At 33.3% G+C, this 16,603-nt stretch overlaps 1 protein-coding gene across 1 annotated transcript; it reads right to left on the reverse strand.

Annotated features, from left to right (window-relative positions):
- Window positions 1-7: 7 nt before the first annotated feature.
- On the reverse strand, window positions 8-15,851 carry LOC143450788 (sorting nexin-33-like). The gene is made up of 9 exons (XM_076951483.1): window positions 15,576-15,851; window positions 7,905-8,069; window positions 7,272-7,466; window positions 7,004-7,103; window positions 4,747-4,952; window positions 4,373-4,592; window positions 4,047-4,226; window positions 2,764-2,885; window positions 8-1,774 (listed from the first exon to the last, which is right to left on the reverse strand). The coding sequence occupies exons 1-9, from the start codon at window positions 15,768-15,770 to the stop codon at window positions 1,499-1,501; spliced, it is 1,659 nt and encodes a 552-aa protein (XP_076807598.1). The 5' UTR covers window positions 15,771-15,851; the 3' UTR covers window positions 8-1,498.
- Window positions 15,852-16,603: the final 752 nt, after the last annotated feature.

Raw genomic sequence — 16,603 nt, forward strand, 5'->3', positions numbered from 1 at the left:
TTGATTTTGGATACAACCAAAGAGATAATTCACGGTCCAGTAAATTTTATAATAAATCTGAAAATACACGCATTTGCAATTTTAAATTCATTCTTTTCGCACCATTCATTATGTTACCATAAAAGTAAGAAAGTATCATAACTGCAAGTCTTGTCGATCAAATATGCAGCAAGTGAATACATTTCTTGAATAATTGTTTCAGAAAATTTACTTTTCTTCATAAAGGAGTAGCCTACTTACCGGTAGATGCAATGTATTAAAAAGCGTATACAATTCACAATCACGTATAATAACTTGCGTTACTGGTGTAGTATTAGCTACATTAACGTCATAACACGCAGATGGACTGAACACAAACACACTGTTCCATCTTATAAAACAAATACAACAAACTCTTTAAGAGAGAAGCAGTGTGCATCGAATCTTAGTTGCACTAATTAAATGATTCATGAACTTGGTTTAACCTGAATGTATAACAATTACTGTAAAACACGGTAAAGCCAAGTGGACGGATGAGCGTTATATTGATATCAAGTAAACGGTAAGCGCAAAAAAACTTCAACAAAACTCATAAAATATCACTCTCTTTAATTACAAATATGCATATACATAGGTAAACTTTCAAATACATGCAGAAAAAACATTTTTAATCTTCCGTTATCAATACCAAATCAACACATTCACATTTCAGAACCAACGCAGAAAAATTTTACCCCAGAAACAGTACGGCGATATCGCACGTTTTCCAAGTACAAAATATTGCACAACCATTTGTTAATAAAACTAACGTTTTAACAGTAAAATCAGAGTAAACATGTTTGAAAGTGAAAAACCGAAACTTTGTCACGTTATACTTAAAGAAAACGTTCGCAACACGCTGCGGTTATAAACTTGCAACTTCTGGAAACAAAACAAGTATTTAGCAGCAAAGTGATCTGCCAAAAATAATTTTAGAGGTAAAGGAAAAAAGCATAAGTAGCAATGTGAAAAATAATGCCATCATCAAAGGTTACTAACAACAATTTCGAAAGAAACTGGTAGGTTTCCGAGACCAAAATGACAGCCCCACCCAAGATTAAAAACTGAAAATGAGCGAAATGATAATAAAAGTATAAAAAAGCGAAATAGTTTGTATATGATATACTTTGTAATATGAAAAGCAAATTTATACATCTTGTATTATCAAGTTGCTAACTAGAAAATTGATAACAGGCAAAATACTATTAACAGAGTGCGGTACAAGCGTTACAATCAAATTATGTAAAAGTATAAATAGAATGATAGAATAGCAACGTTATCACTTGTTAATGAATTTCGTATCTCTAATGCTCTTCAACAGCCCAAACGCAAAATAGATGTAATTCTTAATTGGACGAATGGCAGCTGTTCGTACTATAAGTACGCTGTTTGTTGGCCGATTCAAGTACAAAGCACCATGCAAGTCCACATGCATGTGATCCAACTGCACAATATGCTTCGTTTCATCCGCTAAAACAGATTACGAATCAACGTCAACTTCGTCATAATAGGCAAGCGATGTTCTCAATTCACTTGCAATTCGCTCGAAAAAATCAGCTTGACTTTTCAAAAAAGCACGCTGAGCCAGTGCAAAGTCGCGAATACGCTCGTGGTGAAAATGGGAAATCTCAGCCCGCATACAGCAAACTACATGATCGGCACGCTCCGCCACGGCTCCGCATTCAGCATCAGTCATTTTTCCTTCTTCTTTTAGTTTTTTGCACTCTTTTACTTTGCGCAATGCCCCGGTTTGCATCTGTTAAAATTTAATTTAGCTTATACGTTGAAATAGGACTTAAGATTTCGTTTCGGTTATGGAACATAACTTAGAAAGACGAAAACAAGTTAAAGTTTAACTTGATTGAAAGCATACTGGTCTATTTACAGACTCAACATAAAGAGGCACTGGTAACCTTTTTGCTGAACTAGATCAAACATGTAGGCTTGTCGTGGTCAAGTATCTTTAACTACTATTTTACTGCCACATAAATTGCTTTAAAAGAGGTAGAAGATCTCACCGAATTACTGACAAATCAAAGCTGCTCTGTATAGTACATTATTAATTCCAACCTAACGTAACACTTAATAAACTGACAATAAAGTATCTGTGAATGGTCGATGTTGAAGTTTAACCACCTACTTCTGACGTCTTGTCTACAACTTCACAGTTCTAATGTAAACAAACATTATGCATGATTCCATGTCATGATGTTAAAACATCTTGAGTCATCTGAGCCTTGGTCAATTCAACCTCCAGTGTACTTGATTTAATCATGATTTCATCCAACTCAAACTAGGGTTGAATTGGCTTGGATATTGTGGACTGGCTACCACTGAATATTTACTTACTAGATCAATTACATAGCCAAAATTCTAGACAACATATTTTTGAAATGGGCACAGCAACTGGAAGATCAGATACATAGTTCAAAAGCTACATACAAATCTAGTCCTAGTTTGATTATATTTTTATTTGAACACTTTTATTGAACGCATATTTTCTCAAACACACTTTTTTGTGAAATACAATTTCAACATTTGTTGCTGTAAAGCTATTCACTTAAAATCTTTCACCAACATGTCTGCAATGACAGCAGTTACTTTCTGACACTTTCAACTTCATTGGACACAAAACCCTATCGTACATTGTCGAAGGTATTCTCAATTTCTCCAATTGCTATATCACTATATGGTGATTTATGTAGAAAGCGTTATGTATATAATTAAAAACACAATCCTACTCACGTGCCACACATCAGGCATAGTTTCCAACAATCCCTTATAAAGCCATAAATGGCTGGAGAGAGGTGCCAGGTCTTCTTTAGGTTGATTACCAAACATTTCACCAATCTTATGAAAAGTTTGCCCTAAGCATACATAAAGATTCACATATTGTAGTACTGTACATCTTAAGCAAAGCAAACAATAAAGCACATTCTTAGAATTTTTATTCTTCGGAGGTCCCAAAAAGATTTTTAATATTTAATTAAAAACTCAATTGCCATCCGCAAATGAAGGCAAGTTAAAATGAATTTAACATTTGGTAATTGGTAATTGAAAATAATTAACTAATGAATTAACTGAACCAAATCTTTGCAACACAGGACCACCTTTATATTGATTAGTAACCAAAGCATTGCATCCATGAGCAGAATTAGTTGTGTAGTAATTCTTTTAACTGGTTTAGTTGTAAATGCTATGTTGTAAAATAGTATAACTTGGACATAACTATCTTACAAAGTTGGTTATGATTTATTAATTATAAATTTTACTTGGGTACAATTCCAAAAGAACCCTTTTGAGTGTCCCTACTTTTAAAAATTATGCATAAAACCCGATTTTTTCTCAGTCACAGGTTAGTTTTCTAGAACTAACATGTTTACTTTTAGTAGTCTAAAAAGATTTAAGTTACATAGGTATATATAAAAAAATTGCAATGTAATGTAATGTAATGCACTAGAACCGAAACAGTCCATAAAAATGAACTTAATTTGATCCTTTAGAAAGGTCTGAATCACTCTGAATACAAGCATAGCTACATCAGAAATGGTTGTTTCCACTAATTTAGGATAATGATATGGTATAAGAGTCGTTATCAACGGACTGAGACGGTCTTTGCATGGTTTAAAGTCGTCGATGATTTTTCATTCTAAGATTACCGAGCATTTCTTTGTGCAAGTTTCGATAGACATCTAAATTTTTTTTGGTTTTTAACTTTTTATATCGAAATTCTCCAATTTGGAACAACCAGTCTCAGAGACTGAACAGGAGCGGGCGTCAAAATTGTCTTACCCAACCCAAGGGTAATCCAACGGAAGTGCTGGACATGTAACCCGGGTTGCATTATCGCCAGCTCACGGCTCCAACCAATCCACTGCTGACCAGGCTTAATAAAACATTGCAAACAAAGACCAAGTAGAATATAGTTAGGTTACTTATATTTCAACAAGCTGAGCACAAATGAACATTTTGACGTAATCTCATGTTCACACTACACAAATAACAATTTCTGTTATCATGGTTAATACCTGTATGCTTTATCGCACTGGTCAGACTTTTGTTTTGCTCTGTTTGATGTGTATTAAGAGATGTTGCAACGTTGTTGACAGCTTTGCCAAATGATTGATATTCACGCTTAAACAGTCCCATGTATTTGTTAGTCATACTCTGAGTACTCGAAGAATATTGTGAAATGCTGTCATCCATAGCTAATACAATACAATAAAATGTGAAAAAGTTAGTTTAATAGAACTAATATTTTAATATGATCTAATTGAAAAAGTAGATGAAATCAGTTCTCTGTTCCAAATTACAAAAAAAAATGAGTTAGCTTGTGGTATTATAACGACAATACCTCTCGTTATCTTTTTAAATTGGTCGAGGGGTCCTTCTGCATCAGTAACCGTTGTAACGGTTGGAGGAAGTGCAACTGTTAAAAAAAAGTTTCCAGCTCCAAGCTCATCCTTCTCTGCTTGCCGCTTGCTCATTTTCCAAGCTTTTTGCTCAGTGAGAGTTAAAAAATTGCGAAATAAAGTTGATCGAGATAACACTGGGTGTCTGCAAATGTATGATACCTAAACAGAAAAGAAAAATCTCTACACGTATTAACAACTCGTATAACATCCAACAGTACATTAACTACAAACACAAGATTTATTAAATCCTGTATATTAACACGTTTATGTTGTCACACAGAGTTTGTTTATCATCTGTGCCAGCTTAACTTACCCACAACTTTAATCTTGCCATTCTTGCTTCAATAAAATCTTCTTCAAACCTTCCTGAAGCTTGCTTATCAGGTAATCGAGGGATACCAATCATGGGATATCGCTCCACTAGACGAGCATAGAGCCAGTCAAAATGTTTGTATCTTCTCTGCACAGTTATAGCTGTGTCACTGGGAGTCAACTTGTAGCAAACAAATTTTTTCAGGCCTTGAAAAAAAGGAGAATAAGGTAAGTCTTGCAGGAAACATTTTGTGATATGATGTTCCTGGAGTTCTTCCTTATGATTTTCACGATTACATAGAACAACACCTCTTGCGAATGTTCCTGCTTTATGACCTATTGATTACAATACCATATCTCACAACTTGTGAGTCACAAGAATAAAAGTATCATACAAACAATAGCACATGAAAAAAGGTTAGTTTTATTTGGCTTTAATGTCCATCCATTTAATGTCAATGGGCAGAGTTATCGTAGTCAATTCCAGCAATAAATAAAGAAAGCTTGCTTGACATTTTGTCAATGTAATGATGACAAAAATGTATATAAACCAGTTTCATGCAAAAACGTTTTTGTCAGTGTGAGATAAGTTATCAAAAATATCAATTTAGCCAAGTAACTGAAGCTACATGTAACTCGAAACTAAATTATGGAGCTTATATACAACATTGCCACAGATAATTACTTGTCTCAGGATATTCTTGTGAGTGTGTGTCTATTTCTTGTGCGATTTATACAATACGATATTGCCTCAATTGTATCAGCGAGTGTTGCATTGCCCATACTTGGAATAACGTATGTCAAAAAAATTCAAAATACACAAGTAAACAAGTAATTACAGTTGGTCATGAACTTTCTGTTTAAAGATTATAAACAGCAGCCATTGTCATTCGATCAGGCCGTAGCTGTGACGTACACTTTCAGCTTAGTTCATGAAGTCACAAAATGCAGGAAAGCTGAAACTAATAGCCTTTTTATATGATCTGGCTATAATATAGCAATTATGTCACAGTTCAAAGATTTTTTTAAGAATTTAATTTCGTTGGTGGTTTCCGAACTTCAAACTCCTGCAACTACATCTATTGGAAGAAAACATGCTTTTCCAATGTCAACAATGTCAAGCGTAAACAATTTGTTCATTTCCAAAAACAAAATCTGATGCATTTCTTACCAAATATAGCTGATATAGTGTTTAAGAGTTTATACTGTCAGAGTGTCAGATAGGTAAGATGTTAAAAATGGTTACTGAAAGCAAGCTGATGTTATATCAGTATCAAGTTATTTCAATCAAATTTCCAACTGCATTGTGTACTATAATGTGAGATTTATTATACGGTAAATATGTGACAAAGATGCAGTGTTTGTTACATTATATATATATAAATGAACAACAAAATACTGGAGACTGCAAATACAAAAAAGTTATTTCGTAAAAGCTAGATCAAATAACAGTATTTTTTGCAATAATTGACAACACTGGAAAGTAATTACAAAAATTGACTATATAGTAGTTTGCAACGACTATTGTGTGAAGCGTTGTGACTGTTACAATATATATAATGCATTGTTTATGACAATGTTAACTCTTATCTACCTTTCATCTTTTTACGTAAAAACAAAATTTCAAAAATAGTTTCGTATCATTGTTTTATTGTCAATCAAAATTAGGGAATAAAATTATCATCTCAAAAAGTTATCCTATTGTAGACAACTAGAAAGCCAATCCCTGAAAACATGGGGGATATAAAAAAATTATCCAAATATAATGAGCGGATCTCTAAAAATTGTTTGTTTGTTGCTCATTGATTTGAAGCCACAAAGTTTTTGCCCATAACTTGTAAACCGTTAATCCGATTTCCACCAAATTTTTCACATTCATCTTAAAAAAATTAATAAAGTGGTGTTAAATAAACGGTGGTTCCAACCAATCTTCATACTATAATGAAATGATCCAACAAGCAATGCATTAGTTTGCTCACTCCACAAAATTTTGGACTTGATTGGACATGACTATTAAGCAAGGCATGCTTTAGTACGCATTGACTGTTTTTATATAGATGTCTCATCATGGAAGATTTAAAAATACAAACATAATTTGAACAACATCAAAGTATTTGCTTCAACTGAAGTGCAGCCCAAGGCAGCACTAAACATTATTTAATGACTGGCTAACATGTATCTCAAACACGATTACCACTATTTAAAATTGATGATGAGAAATAAAAATACAGATTGTGAAAAATTCGGAACACATTTACCTTTCATTTTGCTCTGCTGTTTTGGATTTTCAATAGCGCAGTTATAAGCATGCTCATTTGGTTTCCACATAGGACCTTCATCACCTGTTATAATTTGCACCTAACAAGAAAATAAGAATATATATGTACCTCATGGAGTAGAAGCATATCATATATAGCACATACACAGGCAGCATCATGCGCTGGTCCATTTCTGCTATTATCACCTTTACACTTGTTTCATCTAATAAAAGTATTTTAAGTAAATGTTACAGAATAACAATCTTACTTGATCAACTTGACGAACTCTCGCATCAGCTTTTCCAAGCATGTAATCTTCTCCTCCATGTTTCACAAAAGAGGAAAATCGATTAAAATTTTTGCTAACAGTACCACTTAATCTTGTAGATCGACTCTCTACTGAGTTAATGGAATGAACATCATGAGCCAGACTCCCATACTGTTTGGAAGCACCTGGCATTTGCTGCAAACAATAATTGTAACTTTGTAAGTAAGTTAACTAAAAACATATCATTGTCTTTAATTTTGCAGAAAAAATTTAATACTATACCAACAATTTAATAAAATTTCAAAAAGATTTGCGAACCTATCCTATTCAACAAAATAAAACTTAAGTCACATCCCTGCTTTATATAATTATGCAAGGCAGGGAAATGGGGAACGTACAAGATGAAACAACTATTTTTAAAGCATAATTGAACCTAAATTTAATAAGTTAAAGTTTAAACTAATTAAAATTAACTAGTTAAAATTTAGCACTACACCTAAGTCTAAAAGTGCGATATACAAATTTATACTAATGACATACTATTTTATAATGAAAAAAACATGATTGATACATAATGCAAGTTGTAAAAGCAAAAAAATGATCACTACACAACAAGACATTTAAAATATATACTTGAACAACTGTCGTAGCAACTGATGAATTGTCATCCCAATCTTCAGACCATGCATCATCATCATTTTGTGCAGGACCATCATTATTGTTCAAGTTGTTTTCTCCAAGTTGTTGCTCATAATTTTCACCAGGAACATTACTGTAACGTGGAGACTGATACGAGCTCTAAATAAAACACTACTACTTCAAACTTCAACTTGACTTAATGTTTGGATGTTTTTATTTCTATATTAAAACATCATATGGTAATACGATGTATGAATGCATTACCATCAAAGGCAATGGCTATCATCACAATATACATGTGACCGACTTTTCCTGCTGACTAGGTTCTTTTTCACAAAAAAAGCCTGACCGCTAGACTGATTTTGCTCAGTTTAATAGCTCAAACTCAGCTGTTATAAAAGCAGAAAAAAAGATCACAGACATACCGTGCCAAGCACAGGTAACACAGGCATACCGATAGAGCATAGAGGACATCTGCCCTCTTTTACGCCCAAAAGCCAAACTAACCTCCTGCACACTTCCTAGCTTCCAAAAACCACATAATCAATGCGTAATTGAAATATGTGCACACAATGATGCTATAGCCTAAGGGAGGGGTAGAGTGATTATTCAAAACGTGAAGGATAGCACGTGCCAAGCAACAAGCAAATATAAATCTAGTGAATACTTTGTGCTACTACATGACAACCGTTAAACTAAGTATAAAAGTTATTGTGATAGTGATAGTGACAAATTTCTTGTCACACATAGGCATAGCACAGGACACGAATTAAAGGTTTCAATGTTTTGAAGATTTTTGATATAGCCAGCCCATTTTAAAAACTTTTTTATTATTACATTATATGCAATGCATTTAATAGTGTTCCTTAATATGCGGAAGAAAAAGTAAGATACCTACTTGAGTTGTTCTTAAAAATTTGTTTTGTATGATTTTTTTTTAAATAAAGGTAAATTGTGGTCTTCAACAGATCCCAAAAATATTACATAAAATATCAAACATTGACCAATCAAAAAGTTTTCACAAAATTCATGCTTGGGTAATATAATTCATATAATTTTTTGTTTATTTCAGTCAGCCTTAAATTTTAGTCTTTTTGTCCACTTTCCTGTGGAATCGTCCATATTCAATAACACAAATATATATCATAATACTCACGCACAATTGTTGAGCATGGAATTACAGTTCAGCTAAATATAAAACATCGTTTGGGAACCAATGTGTTTAGCAATATCATGAGAAAATTTATGTACTCCCTATTTTATCAGCTCTAACAGGCAACAATTACCAAAATAGTGAATAGGCTCATAGAGGTCAAGTTTCAGATTTTTTTGAGTCTGCCAAACTGCAACACTTGTGACTCAATCCGTGACTTTTAAAAATAGCTGGTTTGAAGTTGTACACGTTCTCATCTAATTAAGGCTGAATACTCAAACGATCATGAACATACTGAATACTCAAAGGATCAGGATTATGAGATAGCCTATGAACTATGTTATAATATTTATGAATTACTTGCATCAATTCTAGGGTTTTTTTTTCAATGTAAACAACCAATGTTAACTAGGCATTTACTGCAGATGGTACAAACTTTTTGTTATCAATATGATATCATAATGATATCGCTTCTAACTTGTGTTATGCTGGTCCAATGTGTTGCTGCTAAAATTACTGTAGTTTTGGAATTAGCACTTGCAATGTTATCAACTCTAAGCCTACTTATGGTTCATTACTCCAATGTTTTTCTACTCCTGTTTTTAGTAAATATTTCACAACAAATGGAAAGGATTTAAACTCAGAAAGAATTTTATACAACAACAGTCATTACTCATTGCACAATGTTTTGACCTAAATTTTGGTTTCTATCTGCTGCACATAATTCACTGATGTTAGTAAGAAATAATAGAAAATATATATACGCAGAAGTTGTCATTTTAAGTTATCAAGTTGGCGAATGCAACAATTAAAAAGATTATTTGGATCAAACAATAATGTCAAACTCAGTATTTAAATGTACATTTCTATTTTACGGGCAGTTTTGGCTTATTTCAGTAACTTGCAAAGATTAAATGGGAAATAACTTCGCAATACGTCAATGTTGTCTTATACAACACAAAAATATCTTTAATCAACTTTCAAAACAGCTACTTGGAATTATCAGCGTAATTTCAATAGATATGTCATATTTTCTATGTATGCTTACGTTCTCTACCATTGTACCAGAGTTGATTTTTGACATTTAATTTTACAGAATTTTCATGTTGAATTCTATCGTTCCATACTTGTCTTTTTCTCCCTCGTACAACGTGTGACGTAAATTTTTCTTTGAAGCAATATAAAAAATTTGCTAAACGAATTTTTCTTAATGATAAGCATTGATCCTAGTATTGCCTCGAGTTAACAGTTTGGATGTTTGTTTCATTTCAACAAAAAGTATAAATCTTGACATGCGCTTACTAAAAAGATTCAGTAAAACAAAGACGGATATGGCCCAAAAATTTTCCTCCAAGATATAAATTTTAGTCTTACTGAAGTCCAACTGATTTGCAATCCAACAACATTTTCACAAGGACTAACTAATATGTACATAACTGTATCAATTTTTCATTTTGCATGCGATTAATATGCAAATACTTTGTCTTGTTTCGTGGCTCCAAAAATACAAGTTTGCTTTTATAAGTTCACACTCATCTTTTATTTTAACAGATATTTTTTCCTATTAGTATACAAACTACAGAGTGCAAAGATATATAAAGTGATTAACAGAAAATCATCCATCCCAATGTAACAAAGCAAAAACTTTCCACAGGAAGTGACAAACACCGAAGGGGTTAGTGCAAAGCAAGAGAAGGAACAGAATCTCCAAATCATGACTAATTCAAAATCAATCTGTTTGCATTACATCATTTACAAAAATACCCTGACTGGCTAAAATTTCTTTTACTATTTCTTTAGATTATCATTATAAGGAGTCGGTTATATCATGCATTATAAAACTTTTATGTAAAGCTACCACACTACTGCTAAAGTGTTGTAATTAACTTAAGTTTTTGCATACAACACACAAATAAACAAGCTATCAAAAATTTTGTTTATGTTTCTCTGTAGTATAATTTACTGAGGTTTAACTGTAGTTAAAGAATTACTGGTATAATTAGTTGAGTTCTTAAGCTTTCTAGTTGTGGTCTGTGAGCAGTTGCAATTGACCTAGGTACTGCTATTGTAATAACACATGCCATACACAATATGTTGTAAATATTCTACTTAGACTCTACTGTTATCTACACTCACTCACCTGGTGACAGCAGAATTACATATAGTTCTAGACAACAAACATCTAACACTTGACATTATGACTTCATACATGAGTTTACTGTAGTTATTTAAATTTTAAATATGTTGTCCTTATTATCATGCGCAGTTCCGAGATTGTTATTGATAGGCCATTACAAGAGCATTTTGTAACTGTGGGTGTGATCCACAACCTTGGCAGGTTGTGGACTCAAAATCTTCGAGGTCCTCGAGTTTGAACTGGACTAAATAATTTCTGATCATTTTTCTTCTATATAAATGTTCGTTAAATCCTGACATTTTTCTTGCAAAAATTATGCTGCTTCTGAGGGTTTGTGGTATTAGAGTTTTGTTTGTTAGCAATGTAAATGCATCCTGCAAATATTTCTTAAATTGTGTTCTTCAAAGGTTTTCACAAGAGTACCGGTATAATATAATTCTTCCAAGCCTTTATGTAGGACTTCAAATCGGGCAATTTTATGCAATATACCAGTAGTGAAGTTTAATTAGGAGTGTTTTAGCCATTCTTGATATACCGGTAACAGTTGTTATTCAAATAATTTATTCCCAAATTGCAAGAATTGATTTCCCCTAAAATGTGTGGAGGAAGCACTGTTGAACTCATAAAACTCCCGCAATTGCTCTAAATTCTTGATGGTAACCTTGCGTTTTACAGAAAACACGATGAAGAGGGCCCGTATATCGTAAAAGCTTATTGGATCGTGGCTAAAAAAAGCCTACTAAATTGCTTAGTTATCTAAAGTTTGAGCTGTCCGCACTTGACACAAAGCTGTGCTGGTATTTCGGTTTTGCATGAAAAAGACAAACTGTAGGCAATTCATTACAACATGAATGATTTTTGGATTAATTTTGAAATAACAAGCGCTGTCTATACCCTGGACAAAAACAACAACAGCAAACAAACTGAAAGATAACCAAAATTTTAACTTTTGGCAAGTTAAGGCAAACTTGAGCTTTAACTTAGCATTGAGTCATTCCATGTATAATCAACCAGGCCCTGTAACCACTACTCTTGGATTTTGATAATTTCAATATATGTTATAGACCTTGGAAAAAGCCGAAGATTAAAAAAAAAATTTTGAAAATATCTCCAGGCGTTTTCGAGTTATTCAAGTTTGAAATTTTCGCCACACGATGGCTTTTGGCTAGTGAGCACTGGTCACGCTTTATGATTTTCTTTAATATCTTCATTTCTGAAGGTAGAATAATAAAACAAATGTTGAATTTACCATTTTTGGGGTCAAGGAATTCATTTAAGCACATAAAAAACCTATATCACACCTCCTTCATGGAGTAAATTAAGTTTTTTCATTGATGTCAAAGTTCAAGTTTACGACGCAATTACAAAAATAGCAATCGCATGGGAAACATAATTTTTGCACTTTTGTGTAGCATGGTTCATGTATTTTCATGTATCCAAAAATTGGAAACTTGTTTTTTGTCTTTTAGGAATAAAGTTGGTTTTAACAGCAAGCACTATTTTTAAGATTCTTATAAGATGTAAAATGCAGATTTGAGCAATATCGTATAACTGGTCATGCATATATATGCAAGGTTGCAATTCCAAGGCACCAACTGCTAGTGTTTAAAGATTATTCACCAAAAACATTAATTACTGCCTGCTAAAGGTGCACTCTGAGAGAGGTTACAGTAAATTTGAGTTCCTTTTTGAACTTCAATTTTGCCTACTCCTATTTTGATTCTTATTATTTTATTATTATTATTCTTACTATTATTTTGATTTCATTTATGTATGAAAATGATGAATTTGCCCGCTTAATGCCTGGAATTAAAGATTATGTAAGTGTTTCCAAAAATTTTCATAAGCAAAAGAAGCTCATTTTGTGCAATTTGAAGGAATTATATGCCACATTTTGTGAAAAATATCCCGAGCTGAAGATTGGATTCTCAAAGTTTTGTTCACTCCGTCCCAAATGGTGTGTCTCCGTATCGTCCAAAGGCAGTCATTCTGTCTGTGTGTGTATCCAACATCAAAATGCAATCCTTCTGGTTGATGCTGCCAACAACAATGAAACATACAAAACATTGATTGACAAAATAGTGTTCAGCACGGAGAACAAAATGTGCATGTTGCATCGTTGTGAACAATGTCCTGGGTCTCAAGCACTAGAAGGCGTTTTGCTTGCACAGTATGATGAGGAACTTGATGATGAAGTCCAATGCCAATAATAGAAGTCTACAGACACGATGGATCTTATCACGGTGTTAATGATGAGATTTGAATGGATTCAAGAAATTATAAGAGTTTTGGATGACCTTACAAAGCATTCATTCATAGCTAAATGCCAATCTAGATACTTAAACTCCAGAAAGAGTTCTTTAACAGATGATACTTGTGTGATTTTGCTGGATTTCGCTGAGAATTACACTTTTACAATCTAAGATGAAGTACAAAGCTATCACTGGAACCAGCAGCAATGTACAATCCACTCCGCTGTTGTGTATTACATGCAAGATCACATCTGGTCAGATGTAGGTCTTTGTAAGCTAGCTGTCTTAACCAGTCGTTTAACAGTACCTCCAACACCATCACATGGAGATTTCCCGTGACTGGTTGCAAAAAAGGACCAACACGCTTCCAGGTTGAAATCACACTTGTGATGGCACAAATTCAGCATATTTTTATAATTTTTATACTGTCCAGCGCGACCGTCCGAGAAATATTCAACTTTAGTAATGGTGCTGGACAAGCTTGGAATCAATGCAGTGAGTTTGTACAAAAGCCCATGCACAAAAGCTGTGTCATGTGTTAAGTCATCTGAAACAATGCAAAATGACTGCTGGTATCATCTGTTAAAGAACTCTACTGGAGTTTAAGTATCTAGATTGGCATTTAGCTATGAATGAATGCTTTGTAAGGTCATCCAAAACTCTTACAATTTGTTGAATCCGTTCATATCTCATCATTAATACCGTGATAAGATCCATCGTGTCTGTAGACTTCCATTATTGGCATTGGACTTCATCATCAAGTTCCTCATCATACTGTGCAAGCAAAACGCCTTCTAGTGCTTGAGACCCAGGACATTGTTCACAACGATGCAACATGCACATTTTGTTCTCCGTGCTGCACACTATTTTGTCAATCAATGTTTTGTATGTTTCATTGTTGTTGGCAGCATCAACCAGAAGGATTGCATTTTGATGTTGGATACACACACAAACAGAATGACTGCCTTTGGACGATACGGGGACACACCATTTGGGACGGAGTGAACAAAACTTTGAGAATCCAATCTTCAGCTCGGGATATTTTTCACAAAATGTGGCATATAATTCCTTCAAATTGCACAAAATGAGCTTCTTTTGCTTATGAAAATTTTTGGAAACACTTACATAATCTTTAATTCCAGGCATTAAGCGGGCAAATTCATCATTTTCATACATAAATGAAATCAAAATAATAGTAAGAATAATAATAATAAAATAATAAGAATCAAAATAGGAGTAGGCAAAATTGAAGTTCAAAAAGGAACTCAAATTTACTGTAACCTCTCTCAGAGTGCACCTTTAGCAGGCAGTAATTAATGTTTTTGGTGAATAATCTTTAAACACTAGCAGTTGGTGCCTTGGAATTGCAACCTTGCATATATATGCATGACCAGTTATACGATATTGCTCAAATCTGCATTTTACATCTTATAAGAATCTTAAAAATAGTGCTTGCTGTTAAAACCAACTTTATTCCTAAAAGACAAAAAACAAGTTTCCAATTTTTGGATACATGAAAATACATGAACCATGCTACACAAAAGTGCAAAAATTATGTTTCCCATGCGATTGCTATTTTTGTAATTGCGTCGTAAACTTGAACTTTGACATCAATGAAAAAACTTAATTTACTCCATGAAGGAGGTGTGATATAGGTTTTTTATGTGCTTAAATGAATTCCTTGACCCCAAAAATGGTAAATTCAACATTTGTTTTATTATTCTACCTTCAGAAATGAAGATATTAAAGAAAATCATAAAGCGTGACCAGTGCTCACTAGCCAAAAGCCATCGTGTGGCGAAAATTTCAAACTTGAATAACTCGAAAACGCCTGGAGATATTTTCAAAATTTTTTTTTTAATCTTCGGCTTTTTCCAAGGTCTATAACATATATTGAAATTATCAAAATCCAAGAGTAGTGGTTACAAATTTTAAAAAAATTGGTTGATTATACATGGAATGACTCCATTACAAGTTGTTTACAGGTACCTATTCGGCATTTTTCCACAACCTCATACTAAGTTATCTGAAGTTTTGAGTGATTAATACACAGCAATATCTGTGACTAGGACTTGGGCTACTTTTAATATATATACAAAATACTTAAATGTTTTAAAAATTACCGCATTTCCGTTAGTTATCAGTTGTACATAAGCTTCAGGGAAAAGTCCACATCTTCCATCAGCAGTTTCACCATCCCACCAACCATCTCCTACATGTTTATTGCGAATCGTGACAACTTCTCCTTCTTTTAAGTTTATCTCACCATTTTCAGAAAGTCCCATAAAGTCATAAAGCACAGTGGCTTGTTCAGACATAATAATTAGAGAAATAAAATTATATCTGCCTACAAAAAATTATCTCTATAAAGACACCAAAATCTGTGCAAATTAGCGCCAAACCGACGTAGGTCTACTCATAATATTAATACTATTATGAAAAGAATATTAAACTCATACTAGGTAGACAAAAAATCGTATAGTCATACAAGGTAGAAAAAATGTTTATAGGGAAAAAATTAATAAATAACTATTTCACAAGTAAATTTGATTCTAGCAAGTGACTTATAAGTGTTTGGGTGCATGTGCATAGGTTATAAGTTTATAACCTATCATGACAGGATGAAATAATATGTGCAAGACGTTAAACTTACAATGGCAAATTAATTAGGTTTCAGTTTGGCAGACACAGTTTTGAACTTGGGAGAAGCAACAATTATTATGTGCATGAGCCAGATAATGTGTTTGCACTGGTATTGTATAAGAAAGTGTAGCAATTGGTACACAGCATAATCGCACATTGTGTTTGCACCAGTTTCTTTTCTCAGGAACACTGAATTCTAAATCACCATTTAACAAAGTTAGGCTGGTTCAGTTGGTTAAAATTTAAGAGCGGTCATGCCAATGAACTGGAAATATTTTCAACACATTACCTTAAAGTGAAGGGCATGTCCGAAAACAAGTTGATCATAAATGAAAGAACACTATTCACTGAATAATCTGGTAAAATAGTTTTAAAAATTATTTTTGGTTAGGTAATTATAAGCAAAAGAAAATCGCAAAATTGGCCTTGATTATGAGGTAGATCAAGGCTCTTGTGATGTCATAGGTAATCAGTAACAGACAACATTCACAAATTCAGCAATACCTAC

This window comes from Clavelina lepadiformis, chromosome 3 (genome assembly GCF_947623445.1).
Source record: "Clavelina lepadiformis chromosome 3, kaClaLepa1.1, whole genome shotgun sequence".
In the NCBI taxonomy this organism is placed as follows: domain Eukaryota; kingdom Metazoa; phylum Chordata; class Ascidiacea; order Aplousobranchia; family Clavelinidae; genus Clavelina; species Clavelina lepadiformis.